Source organism: Mauremys mutica, chromosome 22 (genome assembly GCF_020497125.1).
Source record: "Mauremys mutica isolate MM-2020 ecotype Southern chromosome 22, ASM2049712v1, whole genome shotgun sequence".
NCBI lineage: Eukaryota > Metazoa > Chordata > Testudines > Geoemydidae > Mauremys > Mauremys mutica.
The window spans coordinates 2,194,987-2,219,399 of NC_059093.1; the positions used below are offsets into that span (position 1 = coordinate 2,194,987).

A 24,413-nucleotide genomic window follows, 5' to 3' on the forward strand; every position below is an offset into this window, starting at 1 on the left:
CTTCCCGACTTACCTTCCTACCCCACCAAGAAAATGACAACTTTGTGCCCCGTAACCTTGACCAGAAAAAAAAGACACCTCGTTCCTTGTGACGCAGTCCTGTTAGTAGGGTTAGGTGCACCCACGTGCCGGCTCTGAATACCACCACACCTACCTACACCACGTGAGCCACATCAAGCCCTTCAAACATAGCCCTAGGAATCTCCTCCGTCTCTCAGCAAAGAGACGCAAGGCCTGGAATTCGGACCCGACTAAGGCAGCTGTCCGAATCTCTACAGTTAACACTCATCAGTCCAACCGTGTCTTTCTTGTGCACAAGAAAACAAAGGGTCAAAGTTGTGGTTGGTTGAGCAGTGTAAATTGGGCAGGGCAAGAGGACTTGAGGAAGGATCACGTGGAAGTGAGGGTCTGTATCCCAAACCTCACCTGTTTATTTCCAGACTTTGTGACATTAGCATGGTTGGGCCATTTCTTGGCTTTTTTGAGAAAAGGGGCGAATTTTCCACGGCCTCCACCATCCCCTTACAGCCGGCCCTTCGCCACACCATGTTCCATGTGAGCGGGATAGGTCACAAGTAAGATTTCACTTCAAATCTCAAAAAAGCCAAGTAGAAATCATTCCGGGGGATTTTACTGTGACTAAGAGAAACAGAACCTCAACCCTTCTTAAAGGGGGGTCGCTCAGCCACAGGCACAAAAAGGCTCCCCTAGTTTAAGCGTGAGAGGGATAAGACCTTACACCCTGGTTACAGGGCAGTCATTTTCCTGGCGTGTCAAAGTGACCTGTGGCTTAATTGGCGTGGCAAAGGAGACCCAAACCCTCCTTACAGGGTGGTCCCGAAGCCAGGGGCGTTCCAATGGGCCAGAGCGAAAAGCGCAGTGAAGGAGAGGCCTCCGTTCCCTCAGGAGAGGGTGGTCTCGTTGCCCAGCGAGTGCCAACGGCCCAAGACAAGCTAGAAAGGGGAGACCTGCACCCTTCTTACAGGGAGAGGTCAATGGCACCGGGCATTTTAAAGGCTAGGCCCTCAGGAGTTGAAACCCACAGAGACCTCAACCCTTCTTAAAGGGGGGTCGCTCAGCCACAGGCACAAAAAGGCTCCCCTAGTTTAAGCGTGAGAGGAATAAGACCTTACACCCTGGTTACAGGGCAGTCATTTTCCTGGCGTGTCAAAGTGACCTGTGGCTTAATTGGCGTGGCAAAGGAGACCCAAACCCTCCTTACAGGGTGGTCCCGAAGCCAGGGGCGTTCCAATGGGCTAGAGCGAAAAGCGCAGTGAAGGAGAGACCTCCGTTCCCTCAGGAGAGGATGGTCTCGTTGCCCAGCGAGTGCCAACGGCCCAAGACAAGCTAGAAAGGGGAGACCTGCACCCTTCTTACAGGGAGAGGTCAATGGCACAGGGCATTTTAAAGGCTAGGTCCTAAGGAGCTGAAACCCACAGAGACCTCAACCCTTCTTAAAGGGGGGTCGCTCAGCCTCGGCTATGGAAGGGACCCATAGAGCATTTTGCTTGGCAAGGAATGGACCTTGATCCCTGTTTACAGGGAGGTCCTTTCAACGGGCACCTCAAGGGAGATTAAGCGTGTGGGGCGAAGTGTCGATCCCCAGCCCTCGGTAGAGGGGTGCGGTGTGTGCAGTGTACTCAGCCTTTGGCCGTGGCTTTGTCTTCCCTCTTCCTGCAGTTTCTTTGGTGCTTCTGTCGTCTTGTCCACTTTGTCCTTTGAGTTGCTAGAGGGGGAGAGAGAGAGAGAGAGAGAGAGAGGTGAAGCGGGTTAGATGTGGCTCAGTAAACAGCACGATTGCAAAGTACTCGCCCCACCTGGAAATTACCCTAATTCCTACTTTTCGGCACCGATCTCTGGCAGAGAGCAGGAGAGCTTGCGGCGGAACGCGGGTGCAGGTGGATGCAGAGGACGCTGGCTTTGGCTTGGCTGAGTGCATGAGTGAGGAGGGCACGGGCCGGCTAGTAGGACAAACCCTGAACCCTCTCAAGAGGCTGGTTTCTAGAACTACCTTCTCAGTGGCAGTGTTCTCTTGTGAAAGGCAGGGAAAGACCCACACCCTAGTTAAAGGGAGCTGACTTTAGACCTTGGCAGGAAGAGGGCCAATGCAGAGAGGAGAAAAGGGAAAGAGACCTGAACCCTGATTACAGGGCGGTCACCCTTCCTTTAGTAAAATAGTCTCTCCCCCGCCCCCTTGTTTAAGGGAGGAGTCCCCAAGGTGTGAAAAGATCTGGAAATGGACAGGTAAGGGAGGGATCCTGCTGAGTCTCCCCTTTCCAATCGATTCTCCATCCCTCAGCGACACCCTTCCCGACTTACCTTCCTACCCCACCAAGAAAATGACAACTTTGTGCCCCGTAACCTTGACCAGAAAAAAAAGACACCTCTTCCTTGTGACGCAGTCCTGTTAGTAGGGTTAGGTGCACCCACGTGCCGGCTCTGAATACCACCACACCTACCTACACCACGTGAGCCACATCAAGCCCTTCAAACATAGCCCTAGGAATCTCCTCCGTCTCTCAGCAAAGAGACGCAAGGCCTGGAATTCGGACCCGACTAAGGCAGCTGTCCGAATCTCTACAGTTAACACTCATCAGTCCAACCGTGTCTTTCTTGTGCACAAGAAAACAAAGGGTCAAAGTTGTGGTTGGTTGAGCAGTGTAAATTGGGCAGGGCAAGAGGACTTGAGGAAGGATCACGTGGAAGTGAGGGTCTGTATCCCAAACCTCATCTGTTTATTTCCAGACTTTGTGACATTAGCATGGTTGGGCCATTTCTTGGCTTTTTTGAGAAAAGGGGCGAATTTTCCACGGCCTCCACCATCCCCTTACAGCCGGCCCTTCGCCACACCATGTTCCATGTGAGCGGGATAGGTCACAAGTAAGATTTCACTTCAAATCTCAAAAAAGCCAAGTAGAAATCATTCCGGGGGATTTTACTGTGACTAAGAGAAACAGAACCTCAACCCTTCTTAAAGGGGGGTCGCTCAGCCACAGGCACAAAAAGGCTCCCCTAGTTTAAGCGTGAGAGGGATAAGACCTTACACCCTGGTTACAGGGCAGTCATTTTCCTGGCGTGTCAAAGTGACCTGTGGCTTAATTGGCGTGGCAAAGGAGACCCAAACCCTCCTTACAGGGTGGTCCCGAAGCCAGGGGCGTTCCAATGGGCCAGAGCGAAAAGCGCAGTGAAGGAGAGACCTCCGTTCCCTCAGGAGAGGGTGGTCTCGTTGCCCAGCGAGTGCCAACGGCCCAAGACAAGCTAGAAAGGGGAGACCTGCACGCTTCTTACAGGGAGAGGTCAATGGCACCGGGCATTTTAAAGGCTAGGCCCTCAGGAGTTGAAACCCACAGAGACCTCAACCCTTCTTAAAAGGGGGTCGCTCAGCCACAGGCACAAAAAGGCTCCCCTAGTTTAAGCGTGAGAGGAATAAGACCTTACACCCTGGTTACGGGGCAGTCATTTTCCTGGCGTGTCAAAGTGACCTGTGGCTTAATTGGCGTGGCAAAGGAGACCCAAACCCTCCTTACAGGGTGGTCCCGAAGCCAGGGGCGTTCCAATGGGCCAGAGCTAAAAGCGCGGTGAAGGAGAGGCCTCCGTTCCCTCAGGAGAGGGTGGTCTCGTTGCCCAGCGAGTGCCAACGGCCCAAGACAAGCTAGAAAGGGGAGACCTGCACCCTTCTTACAGGGAGAGGTCAATGGCACCGGGCATTTTAAAGGCTAGGCCCTCAGGAGTTGAAACCCACAGAGACCTCAACCCTTCTTAAAGGGGGGTCGCTCAGCCTCGGCTATGGAAGGGACCTATAGAGCATTTTGCTTGGCAAGGAATGGACCTTGATCCCTGTTTACAGGGAGGTCCTTTCAACGGGCACCTCAAGGGGGATTAAGCGTGTGGGGCGAAGTGTCGATCCCCAGCCCTCGGTAGAGGGGTGCGGTGTGTGCAGTGTACTCAGCCTTTGGCCGTGGCTTTGTCTTCCCTCTTCCTGCAGTTTCTTTGGTGCTTCTGTCGTCTTGTCCACTTTGTCCTTTGAGTTGCTAGAGGGGGAGAGAGAGAGAGAGAGAGAGAGAGAGAGAGGTGAAGCGGGTTAGATGTGGCTCAGTAAACAGCACGATTGCAAAGTACTCGCCCCACCTGGAAATTACCCTAATTCCTACTTTTTGGCACTTCTGTGTTGCAAAAGTCAGGAGAGTTTGCAGGACAACTCAGCACCTTCATTCTAATCAACAGAACCTGCCTGAGGTTTCCTGCTAAGCGTCTCTTTCCTGGTGCGCTCAAGCCTGCACATATTTTTGCCACCTAGGGCCATTTGTCTCATGAGCGGAAGCTGCTTTTGGAATTTGCTACGCAGTCCTTTTTGTCATATCAGTAGAAGACGGTTCCCCTTTCCTTTCCATGTCTTTTCCCCAGTAAGGGTATCATCTACAGTGTTACCTTCCCAGTACCTCCTATTCAATACTTCATGTTGGCTTCCGTTTTTTCTGACCCAGCACCACCTTCCCTTTCAGCATGTTGTATCTCTGTGATTTTCCCACTCAGCGCTCCTGTCCAGTCAGTGCAACCCACCTCTGGGCTTTCCCGCCCAACACTCCCTACCCAGTCAGCACAAGCCCCCTCAGATTTTCCGCCCAGTGCCTCCCGTGCTGTGAGCTCGACCCACCTCTGGGTTTTTCCTCCCAACAAGTCCTACCCAGTCGGCGGCAGCCTCCTCCGTGATTTCCCCACCCAGCGCCCCCTACCCAGTCAGCACGACCCACCTCTGTTCTTTCCCTCCCAACATCTCCTGCCCAGTCAGCGCGAGCCCCCTCAGTGACTTTTCCCGCCCAGCGTCTCCTGCCCTGTCAGCGCCAGCCGCCTCAGTGACTTTTCCCGCCCAGCGCCTCCTGCCCAGTCAGCGCCAGCCGCCTCAGTGACTTTTCCCGCCCAGCGCCTCCTGCCCAGTCAGCGCCAGCCGCCTCAGTGACTTTTCCCGCCCAGCGTCTCCTGCCCTGTCAGCGCGAGCCGCCTCAGTGACTTTTCCCACCCAGCACCTCCTGCCCTGTCAGCGCCAGCCCCCTCAGTGACTTTTCCCACCCAGCACCTCCTGCCCTGTCAGCGCCAGCCCCCTCAGTGACTTTTCCCGCCCAGCGTCTCCTGCCCTGTCAGCGCGAGCCGCCTCAGTGACTTTTCCCGCCCAGCGTCTCCTGCCCTGTCAGCGCGAGCCGCCTCAGTGACTTTTCCCACCCAGCACCTCCTGCCCTGTCAGCGCCAGCCCCCTCAGTGACTTTTCCCGCCAAGTGCTTCCTGCCCAATCAGCAAAACCCACCTCTGGGCTTTCCCTCCCAACTCCTCCTATACAATCAGCACAAGTCCCCTCAGTGATTTTCCCATCCAGCGCCTCCTACCCAGTCAATGCGAGCTTCCTCAGTGATTTTTCCACCCAGAGCCTCTTGTCCAGTCACCGTGAGCCACCTCAGTAGTTTTCCTGCCCAATCAGCTAAACTCACCTTTGGGCTTTCCCTCCCAACTCCTCCTACCCGGTCAGCATGAGCTGCCTCAGTGATTTTCCCAGTCAGCGCCTCTTGCCCTGTCAGCATGAACAGCCTGAGTTATTTTCCCACCTAGAGTCTCCTGCCCAGTCAGCGCCAGCCACTTCCAGGGATTTTCCTGCCCAGCACCTCCTGTCCAGTCACCGTGAGCCTCCTCAGTGACTTTTCCCACCCAGCGCCTCCTGCCCAATCAGCTAAAGTCACCTCTGGGCTTTCCCTCCCAACTCCTCCTACCCAGTCAGCGCCAGCCGCCTCAGTGATTTTCCCGCCCAACAGCACATACTAGTCAGCGCAACCCACCTCTGGGCTTTCCCTCCCAGCTCCTCCTGCCCAGTCAGCACAAACAGCCTCAGATTTTCTGCCCAGTGCCTCCTGTACTGTAAGCTTGACCCACCTCAGTGATTTTCCCACCCAACACCACCTGCCAGTCAGTGCGACCCCCCTCTCGGCTTTCCCTCCCAACACCTTCTGCTCAGTCAGCGCGCGCCCCCTTCAGTGATTTTTCCTGCCCAGCGACTCCTGCCCCATCAGTGCAACACACCTCTGTACTTTCCCTCCCAACATCTCCTACACAGTCAGCGCCAGCCCCCTCAGTGATTTTCCCGCCCAACACCTCCCGTGCTGTGAGCTTGACCCACCTCTAGGTTTTTCCTCCCAACATCTCCTGCCCTGTCAGCGCGAGCCGCCTCAGTGACTTTTCCCGCCCAGCACCTCCTGCCCTGTCAGCATGAGCCGCCTCAGTGATTTTCCCGCCCAGCGCCTCCTGCCCTGTCAGCACGAGCCGCCTCAGTGATTTTCCCACCCAGAGCCTCCTGCCCACTCAGTGAAACACACCTCTGGGCTTTCCCTCCCAATTCATCCTACCCAGTTAGCGCCAGCCACCTCCAATGATTTTTCCCTCCAACACCACCTACCCAGTCAGCCTGAGCCATCTCAGGGATTTTCCCACCCAGAGCCTCCTGGCCAGTCAGGGCCAGCCTCCTCAGTGATTTTCCCAGTCAGCGCTTCCTGTCTAGTCAGCACGAACAGCCTCAGTTATTTTCCCGCCTAGAGCCTCCTGCCCAGTCAGCACGAACAGCCTGTTATTTTCTCGTCTAGACCCTGCTGCCCAGTCAGCACCAGCCACTTCCAGTGATTTTTCCCGCCCAGCACCTCCTGCCCAATCAGCTAAACTCACCTCTGGGCTTCCTTCCCAACACTACCTACCCACTCAGTGCCAGCCGCATCAGTGGCTTTCCTGCCTAGCGCCTCCTACACAGTCAGCGCCAGCCGCCTCAGTGATTTTTCTCGCCCAGCGCCTCCTACCCTGTCAGCACCAACCCACCTCTGGGCTTTTCCGCCCAACACCTCCTGCCCAGTCAGTGCCAGTCACCTCAGTGATTTCCCCACCTAGCACCTCCCACCGTCAGCTGGACCCACCTCCAGGTCTCCTGGCCAGCAGAGATGAAGCGGAGACAGGCTGGATCACTGCCCCCAGCCGCTTGCTTGCTCGCTTGCTCAGCCGCCCAGCCCAACACTCATGAACCTTGTAAAGAATTTCCATGCAGCCTGCAGGCACTTCACCCTGTGACTGATCCTTTTTATTGCCAGCTAACTAGCCGCCTGTTTGTGTAGTTCCCCTTTTGGAAAGGGATTGCGTTGTTGGGGATATTGCTCAGCTACATTCACCTCTTGGACCAGATCATGGGCCACGCTTAGGACTAGGGCTGTCAATTAATCTCCGTTCACACAAACAATTAACGCAAAACAAATGAACTAGATTAATTTCAGTCCACTCAGTCCTACTTCTTGTTCAGCGAAACGCTAGACAAACAAGTTTGTTTACATTTACGGGAGATAATGCTGCCAGCGTCTTATTTACAATGTCACCTGAAAGTGAGAACTGGCGTTCATATGGCACTGTTGTAGCTGGTGTTGCAAGGTATTTACATGCCAGATATGCTAAACATTCGCATGCCCTTCCATGCTCTGACTTGTAGGCTCTAAAATTTTACATTGTTTTGTGCAGTTATGTAAAAAAAAAAATCTACATTTGTAAATTGCACTTTCACGATAAAGAAATTGCACCTACAGTACTTGTATGAGGTGAATTGAAAAATACTATTTCTTTTATCTGTTTACAATGTAAATTATTTGTAATAAAAAGCGATATCAAGTGAGCACTGTACACTTTGCATTCTGTGTTGTAACTGAAATCAATATATTTGGAAATGTAGCTCAGCTCTGAATGTTAGGGCCTAGGTGACTGAGGGGCAGGAAGCCAGGCAGTGCAGTTTCCTACATTAGTGTACATTCAAGTGCGGTTGTGGGCAGGGGTGAGCTGGAGCCGGTTCGCACGAACCCGTTGTTAAATTTAGAAGCGGTTTTAGAACCGCTTGTTAACTAGCTTCCCTGCGAGGGAAGCTTTGACGGGCTCTGCCTGGGAAGCCTGTAATTCCTCCTCCCGGCCGCCGGGGGGCGCTGCGCTGTGCTGCGAGAGCCATGTGAGCTGCCTCCTGGCCCTGTTGCTGCTCCTGCTCTTTGGACCTCTGGCCCTGGGGCTCCGGCTGCTGCCGGTGAGTCCCCGGCTGCCTCCTGCTGCTCCCAGCCCCCCCCCCCCCATGTGAGTATCTGCGCCCCTCCCCCGCCTTCCCTGCCCCCAGCCAGCCCCTGCCCCACCCCCTGCCCCCAGCCAGCCCCTGCCACAGCCACCCACTGCCCCCAGCCCCCCCTTCCCCCCTGCCCCCAGCCAGCCCCTGCCCCACTCCCTGCCCACAGCCAGCCCCTGCCACAGCCACCCACTGCCCCCAGCCCCCCCTTCCCCCCTGCCCCCAGCCAGCCCCTGCCCCACTCCCTGCCCACAGCCAGCCCCTGCCCCCTGCCCCACCCCCTCCCCCCAGCCAGCCCCTTCGACCCCCAGCCACCCCTGCCGGCTTCCAGCCCCTGCCTCCGCCACCCACTGCCCCCAGCGTCCCCCAGCCAGCCCCTGCCCCCAGCCAGCCCCTGCCCCCAGCCGCCCCCTGCCCCACTCCCTGCCCCCAGCCGCCCCCTGCCCCACTCCCTGCCCCCAGCCAGCCCCTGCCCCCTGCCCCACCCCCTGCCCCCAGCCAGCCCCTGCCCCCAGCCACCCCCTGCCCCATCCCCTGCCCCCAGCTTCCCGCAGCCACCCCCTGCCCCCAGCTACCCGCAGCCACCCCCTGCCCCACCCCCTGCCCACAGCCACCCGCAGCCAGTCCCTGCCCACAGCCGCCCTCTGCCCCCAGCCAGCCCCTGCCCCCAGCCAGCCCCTGCCCCCAGCCAGCCCCTGCCCCCAGCCGCCCCCTGCCCCACTCCCTGCCCCCAGCCACCCCCTGTCCCCAGCCACCCCCTGCCCCCAGCTACCCGCAGCCACCCCCTGCCCCCAGCTACCCGCAGCCACCCCCTGCCCCACCCCCTGCCCACAGCCACCCGCAGCCAGTCCCTGCCCACAGCCGCCCTCTGCCCCCAGCCAGCCCCTGCCCCCAGCCGCCCGCAGCCAGCCCCTGCCCACAGCCGCCCTCTGCCCCACCCCCTGCCCACAGCCACCCGCAGCCAGCCCCTGCCCACAGCCGCCCGCAGCCAGCCCCTGCGCACAGCCGCCCTCTGCCCCACCCCCTGCCCACAGCCACCCGCAGCCAGCCCCTGCCCACAGCCGCCCTCTGCCCCCAGCCGCCCTCTGCCCACAGCCACCCGCAGCCAGCCCCTGCCCCCAGCCACCCTCTGCCCACAGCCAGCCCTTGCCACAGCCACCCTCTGCCCGCAGCCAGCCTCTGCCTGCAGCCCCTGCCACAGCCACCCCCTGCCTGCAGCCAGCCTCTGCCCACAGCCGCCCGCAGCCACCCCCTGCCCACAGCCACCCGCAGCCCGCCTGTCTGCATCACCTGCCCACAGCCAGCCCGTGTCACTCCCTGCCTCCAGCTAGCCCTGCCCCACGCCCCTATCTGCAGCCAGCCCCACATCCACTGGTGCCCTGCAGTTCCCAGGGCAGTAACCCTGCACACCTGCTTTAATGAGGGGGGGGCAGAGAGCAGCTGGGACCCACACATGTGCACACCCTAGAGTGACCAGACAGCAAGTGTGAAAAATCGGGACGGGGGTAAGGGGTAATAGGAGCCTATATAAGAAAAAGACCCAAAAATTGAGACTGTCCCTGATCACCACCCACACATGTGAAACGGAGCTCATTTCTAGTTCAGCCCCATCTTTTTAAAAAAGAACTTTAGGTAGGGTTAAAATACATCTGTATTTTCCTGGACATGTCAGGCTTTTCGGTTCTTAATCACCTCCTGGGAAAATATGGACGTATGGTAACCCTATTGGTACAAAAAATACATGCTGTCGCACATCCCTTAAATCAGAACTTTTTATAGGGAACCCGTTGTTAAATCAGAACTTTTTATAGGGAACCCGTTGTTAAATCAGAACTTTTTATAGGGAACCCGTTGTTAAGATTTTGGCAGCTCATCACTGGTTGTGGGAGACCTTTCTAGTCTAAAAACATGGGCAGGAGCAGATTGTGGCTAAGGAATGTTAGCAGAGAAAGGCTGTATCTGATACTGAGTGTGTGGAGGGTTGGGGGATGGGGGTGGGGAGGTGTTAATCCACCAATCCTCTGGGTCTGGTCCTGCTGCCATTGAAACCAATTGGAGCTTTTCTGCTGAGTCCAGCTGGAGCAGGAATCGGCCCAAAGTTAGCTGTTTTGCCCAGGCCTGTCTCTTTTGAATGCATATGATCCTCACTGCCATGCTGAGAGCCTTGGAGTGCAGGAGGGGATGGCTGTGGGGACTGGACCACCTGGTGTGAACTCTCCAGGACTCTTTGGTCAATGACAGCATGGGCCCAGCCCTACACTCTGTGACGGCCTCTAAGCTCCCTGCTGTAGCTATTTCCCGTGACCCTGCCATTGGCGGCAGATAGCTGGAGAAGCTGAGCTCCACACACCGTACAGTATTCTGTGCGGGGCTTCAAGGTGAGTCCTTAACGACCATCTCTGGCAGGTCCTGCTGCTCTTTCTGCAAGAGGATGGGGTTTGCCTTGGAAGTCCTTAGAGAAATATCCCTTCCCCCAGCCTTCACTGTTCTACAATCTACTGCTAAGCCAGTCAGCTGTCACCCTGAGCCCCAGATGTGGCTGCATTTCAGTGGTGCTCTTTGCGCAGGGTTGGATAAAAGGTGCATTTGGGGATAAAAGGTGCTATAAAAATACAGGAGGAGTTGCAGCTCGGGGCCCAGTGGGGTAGGCCCAGGGATGCTGGGTAACCTTGGCAGTGCAGTTGCCAACTTTGTGTTGAACAAAAACCAAACTTTTGTTTCTGTTTTTGCGTTGTCCATTTTGCAGTTGATACGTTTGTATTTTCAGCTCAGTGGGCAATCAGTTTACTGGCTGATGTGGTGCCAAGTTGCTCTGGACATCTTTGCACCCTGCAGTGGTCTAATCTGTCAGGGGCTTTTTGGACAAGCAAATGTTTTTCTACTTATTACGGTGATCTAGTGCTCTTTAATCCAGGCATCTAACTCCAAGGAGCTGACAAAGTCAGCCCTGCTCAACCTGATGACCAGTCCTCCTTCCCCTCAAAGGAGGAGGACCCAGCTAGGCTAGATTGCACCAGGGAAGAGGCAGTGCATTGTCTGCCCTGCAAGAGACCCCCTTTCTGCAGCACATTCAGGCAATGCTGGGCTGCCCGATATTCTGGGCAGGGACCATAAATATAAGAACGGCCATACTGGGTCAGACCAAAGGTCCATCTAGCCCAATATCCTGTCTTCCGACAGTGGCTAATGTCTGGTGCCCCCAGGGAATGAACAGAACAGGTAATCATCAAGTGCTCCATTCCCTGTTACCTGTTCGAAACTTCTGGCAAACAGAAGCTAGGGTTATCCCTGCCCATCATAGCTAATAGCCATTGATGGACCTATCGTCCATGAATTTATCTAGCTCTTTTTTGAACCTTATTATAGTCTTGGCCTTCACAACATCCCCTCGCGAGGAGTTCCACGGGCTGACGGTGCGTTGTGTGAAAAAATACTTCCTTGTTCTTGTGTTATGAGAAGGAGTAAATAACACCCAGCATGATTTTATAGACCTCTGTCATATCCCCCTTTGTTGTCTCTTTTCCAAGGGCCTTTAGTTTGTCCCTGCTCTCAGGAGGTGTGTGCGAGTCACGTAGCGGGATCAGAGTGTGATCCAGTGCCGTGAGAACGTGTGGCACCATGCAGTTCTGCGTCAAGAAATGGCCCCTGCGCTGGGGGGTGTCTGAGGAAGCTGAGGTGTAGAGGAGACAGGCTTGTGAGCCATGTGGGCTTCCCGCTGCAGAGGGGCCCTTGAGTTATAAGAACCAGGCGAGGAGATGGCACGGGGAGAAGAGAAGGAGCCGGAAAGCCAGGCACCAGGAATCACTGTCTCCAGCATTAACATGGGGGAACTTTGCTAGCCGGGGGTATGAGGCAGAGGGAGATGGTGATAGCAGGTGCCTCTGGGGAGGGAAGGGTGAGCCCCAAGAACTAGGAGGACACAGACTGACACCACATCATCCTCACCGCTTGGCAGGGGGGAGCGCTGACATGAGCTCTCTGTCAAGGGGTTTCCTGGGGGCTTGGTTGCACGTAGCAACCAGCCTTAAGCTGTGGCAAGGAGGGGACCAGGCATCTGCTCCTGGGGGATGAGCAGGGGCTGGAGAAGAACTAGAGGCTGGAAATTTCCAGAACAGCCTGGGCCTTGAGAATAACCTCAGCATTGAGCCTGTTACCAGCGCGAGCTAACCGACCCCTTTGTGCTGACAATACGGGAGAGGGACAGCGGTTCCGGAGCAGAGCCAGGAGTGGTACGTGGGACTCCCACCTTCTGTTCCCAGCTCACTCGCTGTGAGCATCCGGCAGATCTCGTCTCTCCGGGCCTCAGTTTCCTCCTGTGTTGTATGGGGAGAAAATGACCCATTTGCTGTGGGGGTCGGGTGCACGGGGCTAGAGCATGGACAAGCGCTGCTGTTCGAGGATAGAACTACGGTTAGCCCCACCGGCCGGGGGTCGGGGGTAGGACGGGTGCCAACAGCCTCCACACCAAGGGGCATGGGCAGTTAGGGAGTGTGTGGGGGGACCTCCTGTCTCTCAGGAGATGGGGCCACTGCAATGGTTCGTTGAAGTCCCCGGGCCCAGAAGAGGCTCAATCCCAACCAGGGACAAACATCTCTTGGGTCCAAAGTTTCTGCCTTCTGTTTGTGCTGGGGCTGCGTGTGCCCTTGTTGGCATCAACCCCAGCACAGTGCAGCAGAGCAGCCGCTCTGCACCATGGCTCTGGGAGCGGGATGAGATGATCAGCTGGCGGGCTCTGGGAACTCCCTGTATGGAGCTATCCCCCAAGGCAGCATCCTTGCAAGGGGGCTGGGGGTGCTGGCTGTGCAGCAGGATCATCCTCAATGTCAGCCAGTCTGGGGTGTGCTCAGACACCACGGGAGTGAGCAGAGTGTGAATTCCCAGGGACACAGAGATGGATATTTAGGTCTTTAGGAAGAGCGGGGTGCAGAGGTTGGATCATTATTGTTCCAGCTCATTTCCCTACCTGCTTGTGCCAGTCGTTCTCCACCCCCCAGGGCAGTTGGGTGCGGTCTGGAGAGGTCTGTGCTTTGGGTTGTGGAGGAGATTTGGAAGCAGAAGAAACAGTCAGTGCAGTAAAAATAACCCAAGCCCAGCCCCCTGCTGCCAAACCCCTCAGCACTTGGTGAAATAAACACTTTTTAAAAAAGCTCTGGTTATTTAAATATTTACACTCTCTGCCTGGCCTACTTTAATTCCATTAACGAGGTTGAGTGTTTTCCTGGCTCTGTGCTGTCCTTGGGCTGGGAATAGGAGACAGGGGCCCTGAGCCCCTCAGCTGCCTGTCTTTGGAAAGCTCCAGATGCTGGGAAGGCACATTAGGGTAGCGCAAGGATAAGCCAGTCGGGCATGTTAGTGGATTAAGGAGACAGACATTAAAAGCCAGTCGCGGCTTCTAAATATGAGTGTGAGCTGGAATTAACCCTCTTGCCTCCAGCTTGGCAAGAGGCAGGTGCTGCCCTCAGTTAGATGTGGCTACGCTGTTAGATGTGGTCTCCTAACAGGCTGATCCCTGCACATGAGTAGACCCTCAATCCTGCAGACAAAAGGCTGCAGGGAGGGACGCAGGAGTGGGCAGCCTCTGCTGTCCCTGCTCCTGGCCATAGAGCAGCGTGGTCTAGTGACTCCAGCTAGGAGCCAGCAGCTGGGATTCCCGGGCTCTGCTGCTGGCTCACTCTGTGTCCTATCCGTCCCTCTGCAAACCAGGATGAGCATTTAGCAGTACCAGCGTGTGAGGGGGGCTAGTTGATGTTTAGAAAGTGCTTTGAGATCCTGGTATGACGGGCGTTAGGCAGAGTAAAGTGTCCTTGCATTGCATGGTACCGGGTGGGAGGGAGGGCTTTGTGGGGCCACAATGTACAGCCTGTATGTCAGGGGTATTTCAGCTGCGCAGTGTGGTAGAAATGGGCACAAGACAAGACGTAGCACGATTGCGCGTTATGAGCAGCAGTGATCCCGCCTCGGAATGACCCCTGTGGAAATAGATTTTAACATGAGGCCTTAGAATCCCCACAGTGTTAGACAGCGAAACCGTTGGGCATCACAGCCCAGATTGCCTCTTGTGCTGCGAGAGGGCCCCAGCAGTAATGATGTGTTTGAACCAAACCTCCCCTTTAAGGGTCTGAGCCTTGGTCTGGGCTGAACACTGGCAGAAAGGAGAGGAGAGCAACCAAGATGATAAAATGTTTAGCAAACCTGACCTGTGAGGAAAGGTTAAAAAAACTGGGCATGTTTAGACTTGAGCAAAGAAGCCTGAGGTGGGACCTGATTACAGTCTTCAAACGTGTTAAGGGCTGTTATAAAGGGGGCAGTGATCAATTGTTCTCCGTGTCCGCTGAAGGCAGGGCCAGAAATAATGGGCTTAATCTGCAGCAAGGGAGCTATGGGTGAGCTATTAGGAAAACTTTTCTAACTCTGAGGCTAGTTAAGCTCTGGAGCCGACTCCCAAGGGAGACTGTGGAATCCCAATCATTGGAGGTTTTTAAGACCAGGTCAGACAAGCGCCTGTCAGGGATGGTCTGGGTTTCCTTGGCCCTGTCTCAGCGCAGGGGAAGGACTAGATGACCTATCGAGGTCCCTCCCAGCCCCACATGTGTATGGTTCTGTGAAAGCCCCAGCGCAGGTGCTTCCCACTTCCCCAGCCAAGCACTGAACCCAAAATGAAAGGTAGGACGGATTATCCACCACTGGACTTGCTTCCTTTGCCTCTCTGGCTGACTCAGCATCTGCCCTCCCTGGCATGGGAGGGTGAAAGGCTCAGCCCTGCGGCAGGGGAGGTACCCTGCATGCAGCCTCCAGAATAGCTTTCTTCCATTTTGGGCACCCAAAGTGGTCCTGTGCCAAAATAGCATCTGCATCCAACACCAAGCCAGGGCAGGATCGAGAGCTGGTCCTTCCACAGCATTGACGCCTGCTAGGATTGTGGCATTCCTGGTTATAAGGAATTCCTCTTAGAAGAAGAACTCGAATGATGTGGATGCCTGCGGACACTGGGCGCACAGGAAGAGCGGTCTGGCCTTTTCCCCCCATGGGGAGGAGGAATCAGCGCCCTGCTCGGGCGGTCGTGGTGGATCTAGCCGGCTTTGCTGAAGCTGCTGAGTCTAAAATGAATTGTCTCTTGCTCAGTTCCAGGCCCCCCCGCCGGGATAAAAGCCGTCCCGTCTTCTGCCAGCAGCGTGGTTGTGTCCTGGCTTCCCCCAACTAAGCCGAACGGGATCATCCGGAAATACACCATCTTCTGCTCCAGCCCTGGGTCTGGACAGCCGGTAAGTAGGACACAAGGGTGACTGGGTGCGTGCTTGGCAGTGAGGAATTAACCTTTCTGCTCAGAGGAGATTGTATGCCCCCCTGGAGGGCATGCATGAAAACACCCTGGCCCCCAACTCCCAGTATGCACCCCCAGCTAGCAGAGCCGCCTTGGGCTGCCTAGCAGCCTGGCACCGGATGTGGTAAACCGGCACACTGGGCTTACCGTAGGAGGGAGCTGGGAAACTTTCAGCTCAGTGCTCAAGGGGTCAGAAAGCACCTGGGGGCCCCTCGGCTACGCGAGCTAATGGGTCAAATGGAAATGCAGGTGGGAAAGCCTGGGTGCCTTCTCACACTCCTAGCTGTCACCCTTGTTTATGTAACAACCTGCCCCACTAGAGTCAAACCCTGGGCATGAGTCCCTGCCACTCGACCTAAACAGGTAACTTATCAGATAGGAGTAGTGGGCTGTTCTCTGCATGGACCATCCCGAGGAAGGGGACATAATGTTTGTCTAGCATTTTGCATTCATTGCCTCTGGCTCATCTGGCCCTATGCATTCCTGATGCTCATAATCTAAAGGCACCTCTTAGCAGTGATAGCAGAAGCCCACTGCCCTGCATATTAAAGCTAATCAGTTGTTTTTACGATGGATTAGTGTCTGTCTTGAGCGCGGGTAGATGTTCTGAATGCACCACAGATGGTTTCTGTCTTAGACACCCCTCCACTTGTACATTTATTGCTGTGGTGTCAGTGGTTTATGGGTGTAAACTTAGCACTGGTGTCAGGGATCGCTTGTGCTTTTAACAAGCAACTAAGTCACAAGATACATTTTAAGATGGCTCCTGCACGGTCCCCCGGTCAATGCAGCCTGCAGGCACTGAGCCCCTCCTGGCACAGTTTCTGGATGGGGGATTTATCCGGTCCTGGGGAATTCTCCAGAGTGCAGGCAATCGTTGGTTTGTTTTACTTAGGTAACTTCTTCAACAAACAGGCCCTGGTGTCCAGTGCAATGGCATTTCTTGTGTTTAGAGCTTGTCAGGAGCCCTGGTCTTCTTGCAGGAAACTTGTGGGAAGAACGAAAGGGGCCAGCGCACGTGTGTGAGAGAGAGCAAGAGAGCGCACACATTTGCAGGGGTGAATGTTAGTTCTCAGTAAGACTGTGAGGCTGCGCGGAGAGCCAGGCGCACAGCAGACAAGGGCTGCATCAGCTGCCCATCAGCCCTGACCTGCAGCATCCCCATTATTCCAGAGAACACTGTTCCTCCCTCCCAAGCTCTGCTGATGCCCCAGAGTTCTGATCCCCTGCAGCCCCTGGTACCCCAGTTCTGACTCTCCGCTCCACAGGCTGCTAATTATTCTGAAATGGGCAGAGCGGAAGGACGCCCTCCCCCTGTAGAAGTCACTCACCCCCAGCCCCTTCCCCAGCGTGAACTCACTTGAATTCTACTTCTAGAGGTGAGAAGCCCAGACTGTTCCTTAGGGCTGCCCTTCCTTTTCCATTGCACAGCTCCCTGGCTGCAGGCCAGGCAGGGGGATGGTCCATGTAGGTGGAGGGAGCTTCTCTTAAATGAGTAGCATCGAGTTTAAAAGGAATAGACCAACTCCAGGAGTGAGAGGGGAACCTTTAAAGAACTGAGCTGAGATCCCAGATCACTTCTAGTGTAAGGGGAAAATGGAGGAACCTGCCCTGACATTTCCAAGGAGCCTGGCCCGTGGAAGATTCAGGGTCCTTGTGTCTGGTATCAATCCCCCCTGGGTCTGTGCTACCTGCAGACACTTCCACTTCATCTACCATGCCCGACTCTGTCTAAAACAAGCTGCTTAGTGGAATCATGTTTTATAGATTTTCATGTACTGTTGTTTACAAACCTCTCTGAAGTAAATATCTGAGCGATGTTCTAGCTGCAGGTGTGTGTAAGGGAGGCCATGTCAGGGAGCGTGAAAATATCCCACTGAAAGCATAACAACTCGATACCGCACCTCAGAAATCAGAGGAGATAGCCCAGTTGGTCCCGTCGGGTCCATCCTCCTACTGGGTCAGTGTGGGATTGGTTCTCGCTATGTGTGGGCCGTGGGTTTCTCCATCCTCTCTCTCAGTGTCCAAGACCTGGGAACTTCCCTAGGGGACACGGTTGTATAAAATTTCCTTTGCTCAGCTTCATCCCTTGCTCCAAGTTACACCCACTCCCCTTCCTCCCGACATTCAGCCCTCTTCAGACAAAGGGAAGCCTGCACAGGAAGTCTCCTAAACTAGACATCCTCCCCGTCTCAGGGTTTGTCTACACAGGAAGTTGGTTTGGATTAAGTGTGAGTTTAAAGCAGACTGACTATTCCTGGTTAACCGTTTGTGTGAGCACTCTTATTCTGGAATAAGAGAATACACACGGGGTGAATCAGGAATAACTCCCCAAGTAGACAAGCCCCTGGAGCACTACACAGGAGTATCCCCAGGTGCATAGAGGAGGGGTCTCCTGCACCTTTCAGAAGACCCAGCTCAACTAAGCAGCTGATCTTGGTCTGCCCTGCTCTCCGTTAAGGAAGGCGTCACCGTGTGGGCACAGCTCTCATGTCTCTCCCTGCACACCCCTCGCTGTATGTTACCCAAACTGTGTCCTGGGGATACACTCCAGCTGCGATTCCCAAAGGAGCCGAGGCGAATTGGCACCCAATCCCATACGACTGGCTGGGCACCTGCCTCCCTTGGGAAATCCCAGCCGTAAGCAAATTGTTTGAGTTTGGGAGCCTCAACCCCAGCACCTAGATGTCAGTGGTCTGGTTTGTCCAGGTGCCGAGCAGCCAGGAGACTCAGGCTGCTTTTATTCAGGTGCTAGAGTTTAGGCCCTGAGCCCTGGACACTTTGGCCTTGGCTCTTCCCCTCTCTCTCTCTCTTTGTGGGCTCCCTCTGTCCCTGAACCGGTATTGTTCTGCCCTGAATCTCCTTGGCTGGTCACTCTGGTTCTGGGTGCTTTGCAGTATGGAGGTTCGGGCACAGAGTGGCAATCCCTGCTCCATGATGTACCAGCCCCAGCTCGCCCAGGCTTCAGGCTTTTCTATTGGATTGCAAGCGCATGCCCATTGGGGCCTCTTTGGCCGCACCCAGCCTGTGTCCAGTTGATCTTTGCCAACTCCTCAGAGAAGGTGAGGGCTCATGGCCCCATCTCCATGGGGCAGGTGTAGACGGGTTTCTAGACTGATGCCATTTCTACTTTGCCGGGGGCAGGGGAAGGAAAAGCAAAAGCGACTGCTCCTGCTGGAGCGGGATTCACAGCAGCAGGACCCAGAACTGGGTGTTGCTGCTGCATAGAGCAGGGGAGAGGATTAATTGGCCAGGAAAAAAACTATTAATAATAGAGCCAAGTGGTGTGGATGAAAGTCGATTTGATTCAGCTCCACACACGGGGCAAGTATTCACACAGAGGGGTTTGTGCAAATAAATGTGTGTACAATTTGCATTGGATCATAATCTCACTATCTGTTTATTACCTTTCACCACGCATCTCACCCGTCGTCCCTGCACGGATTTCAAAAGGGCAAATTTACGAGACATTTCTCTCACCAGCAGCTGACCGAAATTAAAATAAAAATTAAACAGGGTCCCATCCCGTCTTCATGAGGGGAGAGGTTGACAGGAGGTCTGCAAACTAGTGCTTATCAAAAGCTCCTTCTCAAATTCATTTCAATATCTGAGCCTCTGGTTTCCAGGGCAACATAATCTTTTCATCAAAGCAACTGGTAAAACCGCTGGGATCCGATATTGTTTTCTTGGCATAATGTCAAAACTGTCATTTGGTTAAAAAATTATGTATACAATGTAATATTTATATATGTATATCTATATATTGGATATATTTACATATATTGTAACATATATACACTATATATTGTGTGTTATGTATGTGTACACACTCACACGTAAATATGTGTATACACAATTAAGTCTATTCTATGGAATGAATAGTGTGTGTGTGTTTATACACATGCACACATAAGTGTTTTTACATATATGGGTCTGTGTGTGTGTGTGTGTATATATATATATATATATATATATATAGAAGCAAAATATCCATTCCATAGACTAGACAATTAATTGTTGAATTCCCTCTCCCCCACAGCCCTGCCCTTCCCTTCCCCTGTGACTGGCACACCAGACAAACGACATGTTGATGATGGGCTGGGTGGATGGCTCCCAGTTGTTTGACAGTCGGGAGAGCAGCGTTTCCATGCCCCTATGGTGGCGTGATGATGAGGAGCAATGGCCCTGGGAGGTGCCTTCTATCCCAGCTTGGCACTCAGCCCCCTCTGGTTTCAAGAAGTCTGTGCCAGTCTGTAGTGGGGCGGCTGCCCCACTCCTGGAGAACTGGGGTTAAAAGCAGCCACGCTAGGCTGATTGGGGAGGCAGCTACAGCTGGGGCCAGCCCAGTCAGGGCCCAGCCGGCCCTGATAAGAGGACTGTGGGCGAGGAGCCGTAGGAGTCTCACTCTAGCCCTGGAGTGGGCAGGGCTGGCTGCCTGGGAGCAAGGTAGCGAAGCAGAGCAGTGCTGGGGAAAAGGGCAAGGGAGCTGGTAAAACCGCCAGGCTGAGGCCTTGGTGAAGGCCTATGGAGGTACTGGGGCTGCAGAGATACAGCCTGGGAATAGGCAAAGGCAGCAGGTCCTAACCCCTTGCCAACGATGAGTGGCCATGTCAGACTGCAGCCTGCCCCAGCGAGCGGGGGCTAGATGATGACTGGCAGTAGCCACTGAGGCATGCTGGGTTTAGAGGGTTCCCCTGGGAGGGGAGGCCCAGAGCATGGGGGTACTGCTGGGGCAGAACCCCGAGGTAAAGGGCACCGGGTTCCGGGAGGGACACGGGGCCAGTGGCAGGTGAGACACCGGCCTGCAGAGGGCGCTCCGGAGCTGGAGTTGAGCTAATTCCCAAGATGACCAGCAGGAGGCGCCACACAGGTGAGTCTTTGCTCTGTTGCACAGTCCCTGTTCATTAGGGGGCTTTTCTGGAGCAGGTTCGCTGCCCCAGAGTCAATGACTTGGGTATGCATTGCACATGGTCATGGGCTGTGTGCAGGAGTGGCGTCAGAGTTTCTGGCGCCCTAGGCAGAATTCGGGAGGCGACATTTTGTGCGCTCCCCACGGGGTGCGTGGGAGCTTCCGGTTCCGCTCCCATCGCGCCACCGAAGAAGGACCCTCCACCGAAATGCCACAGGTGACAGCAGCAGTCATTGAGCTGCTCAATTGCCTGCCGCTGTTTTCCGCTGCACATCGGCAGAAGGTCCTTCTGCGGCGCGACGGGAGCGGAACCGGAAGCTCCCGCGCGCCCCGTGGGGAGCCCACAAAATGCCGCTTCCCGAATCCTGGCACCCTAGGCGACCGCCTAGGGTCACCTAATGAAAGCGCCGGCCCGGGTGTGGGGGTGTGTGTGTGTGTGTGTGTGTGTGCGTGCGTGCGCTCCTGCCCGCACCCAGCTCACCCACAAATGGGAGAAACGTCCCTAGTGAGGTAAAGGCCAAAGATTCTCATTTAGCTCTAGTGTCAGAGGCATGTAGTTTTTGTGAAGCGAAGGGCCTGAGTGTTAGTGCCTGGGGGTTCATTGGTGACCAAGACTAACATTGCATGTGGCCATAGATCTCTTAGAGCCTCTGCACGCTGGATTTCCTGTGAGTTCTCCCTGTTATCACTGCCAGGAGCAGCGGCTGTAACGCGCTGGCTGCATTGTCTGAGCAGAGGAGAACAGCTGCTGCATTCCATGTGGCTCCTCATCAAGGATCTCTGTTATCCCTAGTCCAGCCATAGTTTGTCACCCTTCTGGTGGCTCATGCGTCCTGAATGCCAGGGGCTGCCTACAAAAGTGATTCTGCTCTTCTCTGAGCCCTCCCTCAGGGAAGAATTGGAGAGGGAGACAGTGTGGCCTGGTCGATAAGGCACTGCTCTGGGAGTCAGGAGCCTTGATCTCTAATACCAGCTCTGTCACTGTGTTTGTCCCGCTCCCACCCTTGGTCTGTCTTGTCTAGTTAGACTATAAGCTCTTCAGGGCAGTGATTCCCTCTTACTCTCAGCACCTAGCCCAGTGGGCCCTGATCTCGGTCGGAGCTGCTAGGTGCACCATAGTACTGCTACTCATAACGAATGGGTAACGAGAGCAACTCCCCATCTCTTATCTCCTCCTCCCTTCACGCAAGATCAGGAATGCCCCTTGCCCCGGATTGCCCTCAATTCCTTAGTGCAAGCTCCTGGAAGTTGCTGCTCCCAAATGGTTCTCTTGCGTGCGCAGCGAGTCCTGTGGTTGCTATGTTGCTCTGCCGATTTCCTTTCCAACGGTCTGTTGCGTGGGAGAGAACAACTGGAAACCCGACTTGGCACTGAGGTTTTCTTCTCTGGTGTGTTTGATGTCCCGAGGGTGCAGGAGCAGGGCTAGTCCTAAATGCGAATGAGGCAGTTATGGTTGCACTGGGGCAGCTCGTTATGTGAGTGGAGTGGGTTTGGGGGTGGGGTGATTTTATGCATGTATTTATTGGAAATAAACCTGTCTCTGGGCTCCAGCATTTTTGCATGCTCTGCAGAGAGGTGAGTGAGGAAGGGCCCTGTGCAGTACAGCCAGTGGGAGGGGGAAGTGAGGGGAGCCATAACATGGGGTCAGTATTTTTTATACTGAATTTTGGGCTGGATGAGGCGAATGTTTTGTTGCATGTTTCACACTGAGCAGTCACAAAGCAAATTGTTGCGGGGGGTCCATCGGGCCATCATGAGCTCCTGCCCTCCCAGCCTCCCTTGCTTGTGCTGTAGATCGGCAGGAGGGACCGTGGGCCCTCGGAAGTGTGATATCGCTGGAACGCATCACACCGATGCCACCATCTGTTCCTGAAGCTCAGAACTGGGCTCCCTGGAGAAATGACGACACCAGCCAGTTTACACTGGCATTGAGAAATGCCAAACGGAGCTGAATTAGCTTTCAGAAACTAGAGCCAAGGAAACCAACGCACAGAGAGAGAGAGAGAGAGCTGCTCTGAGTGTACCTGGCCTCTCCAGTGATTGTGAGACAGGGGGTGGCTCTCTCATCTCTACCCTTCTACCTCCAGAGGAAGGGGATGTGGCAGCAGGGGGGTTGCACATTTTGCTAGTTTCCCTGTATATAAAAATCATGAGCCTTCTGAAATATACCAGCGAGAGGCCTGGTGTGTTTCCAGAACTCGACCACACCCACCTTCCCATGTCTCGCCTGCCTGCCTGCTATAATCCTCCCTCCTTGGGGACATACGCAGGCAACGGGGAGAGGCGCTGGGCCACTGAACGTTGACTTTTATTGGAAGTCCCCGGGAGCAGCTGCTGCTGCCCTGCTCCCATACAAACTGCGCTCTGTGCTCCCAGCCTGTCAGAGCGCAAGGTGAGGGGAACGCCTGTGAGGGCAGCGCCCCCACCCCTGCAGCTGTGCTGTTAACTGAACTACAGGGTTGTGCAGGTGCTGGAGAAGCAAGTGGTGCTATCCGCGGGTTGTTCAGAGGAGAAGCAAAGGCAGGGATTTGGGGCCGTCCCTTACATGGGACATTAGCCGGGAGTTGTTAATGTTAGAGATGGCAGAGACTGGGGCAGGGGCAGGGACTATCTCTTTATTCCCTTTGCATGCAGTGCCTAGCACAATGGGGTTAAGGGGCATTTGCTACGGTAATTCAGATAATAAATCAGTGTTCTGCATTGCAAGGCCCGCGAGCCAGTGGCAGCTCCCATCGACCCTAAGTGCAGCTCCCTAAGTTCCCTCTAAGCCGTGCAGCCCTATAAGTAGCCGCGCAGCTGCTCTAAGGGGCCACGCAGCAGGGACCTGGGGGGGGCAGGAACTGGTGGGGGAGCAAGTTGGGGCTTGCAGGGCTGCTGTGGGCCTCTCCCCCGGCCCGGAGCTCCCTGCTGCCAGCAGGGGGGAGATAGGCCCCTTCCCCGGAACTAACTGCTGCCGGCAGGGAGAGGGCTGGGGGGAGTCCTCTGGCCCCAGCCCCGGGGCAGCCTGCCTGCACCCCAAACTCCTCATGCCCGGCACCACGCCAGAGCCCTCTCCCCCCCATGCATCCCAACCCTCTGCCCTAGCCCTGAGCCCCCTCCTGAACCCCTCATCCCTGGCCCCACCTTGCAGCCCTCACCCCTGCATCCCAACCCTCTGCCCTACCCTGAGCCTCTCCCACACCCCAAACCCCTCGTGCACAGCTCCACCCTAGAACCCTCAGCTCCAGTCAGAGCCCTCACCCCCCCACACCCTACCCTGGGCCACCTCCCACACCCCAAACCCCTCATCCACAGCTCCACCGTAGAGCCCTCACCCCCAGTCAGAGCCCTCACCCCCCCGCCCTACCCTGAGCCCCTCCCACACGCCGAACCCCTCGTGCACAGCTCCACCCTAGAACCCTCAGCTCCAGTCAGAGCCCTCACCCCCCCACACCCTACCCTGGACCACCTCCCACACCCCAAACCCCTCATCCACAGCTCCACCCTAGAGCCCTCACCCCCAGTCAGAGTCCTCACCCCCCCCCCCGCCCTACCCTGAGCCCCTCCCACACGCCGAACCCCTCGGCCCCATCCACTCTCACGTTGAAGGTTTTTTGACAATGTGGCCCTCCCTTCAAAGATCGGGAAGAGCACTGTAGTAAATAATAACAAATAACAATTTGCTTAATGTAGATAAAAATACCCAAAATGCTGGGGCTTCCACCACTTCTTTGGGAAACTTCCCTGGCAAACAGCCCTGCCTGGAGTGCCTGCCTGCCCAGTCCCTACATGTAGGTGTGTTGCAGGGTGTCCCTCTGTGCCCAGTCTCTGTGGGTTGGTCCGCCCCAGCAGCGGAGTCTGTGCTCATTAGCAAAAGCTCCAGCGTTTATCTCCGCAGGTCCCTGTCTGATCCTTGGGGTCAGCCGAGATGGTGGCCGTCACACAAGGATAATCTGGGGTGGTCCCTTAAAGCCAGGACTTGTCCGAGCAGGGGTTAGGTTGCCCAGACTGTTGCTATCACTTGTGTGGCTGTGCTGGGGCGGGGGAGAGGGGGTGTTGGTGGCTGCCTCAAAGCCTGGGCAGGAAGAGGTGCA

The 24,413-nt window shown here is 55.4% G+C and overlaps 1 protein-coding gene across 2 annotated transcripts in view; it reads left to right on the top strand.

Annotated features, from left to right (window-relative positions):
* Positions 1–24,413, top strand: part of DSCAML1 (DS cell adhesion molecule like 1) — a 320,759-nt gene that overhangs the window by 259,552 nt on the left and 36,794 nt on the right. For both annotated transcript variants that reach the window (XM_044997070.1, XM_044997071.1), the window contains one exon: positions 15,233–15,372. In XM_044997070.1, coding sequence (XP_044853005.1) covers positions 15,233–15,372 — 140 coding nt within the window. The remainder of the gene's footprint in view (positions 1–15,232; positions 15,373–24,413) is intronic.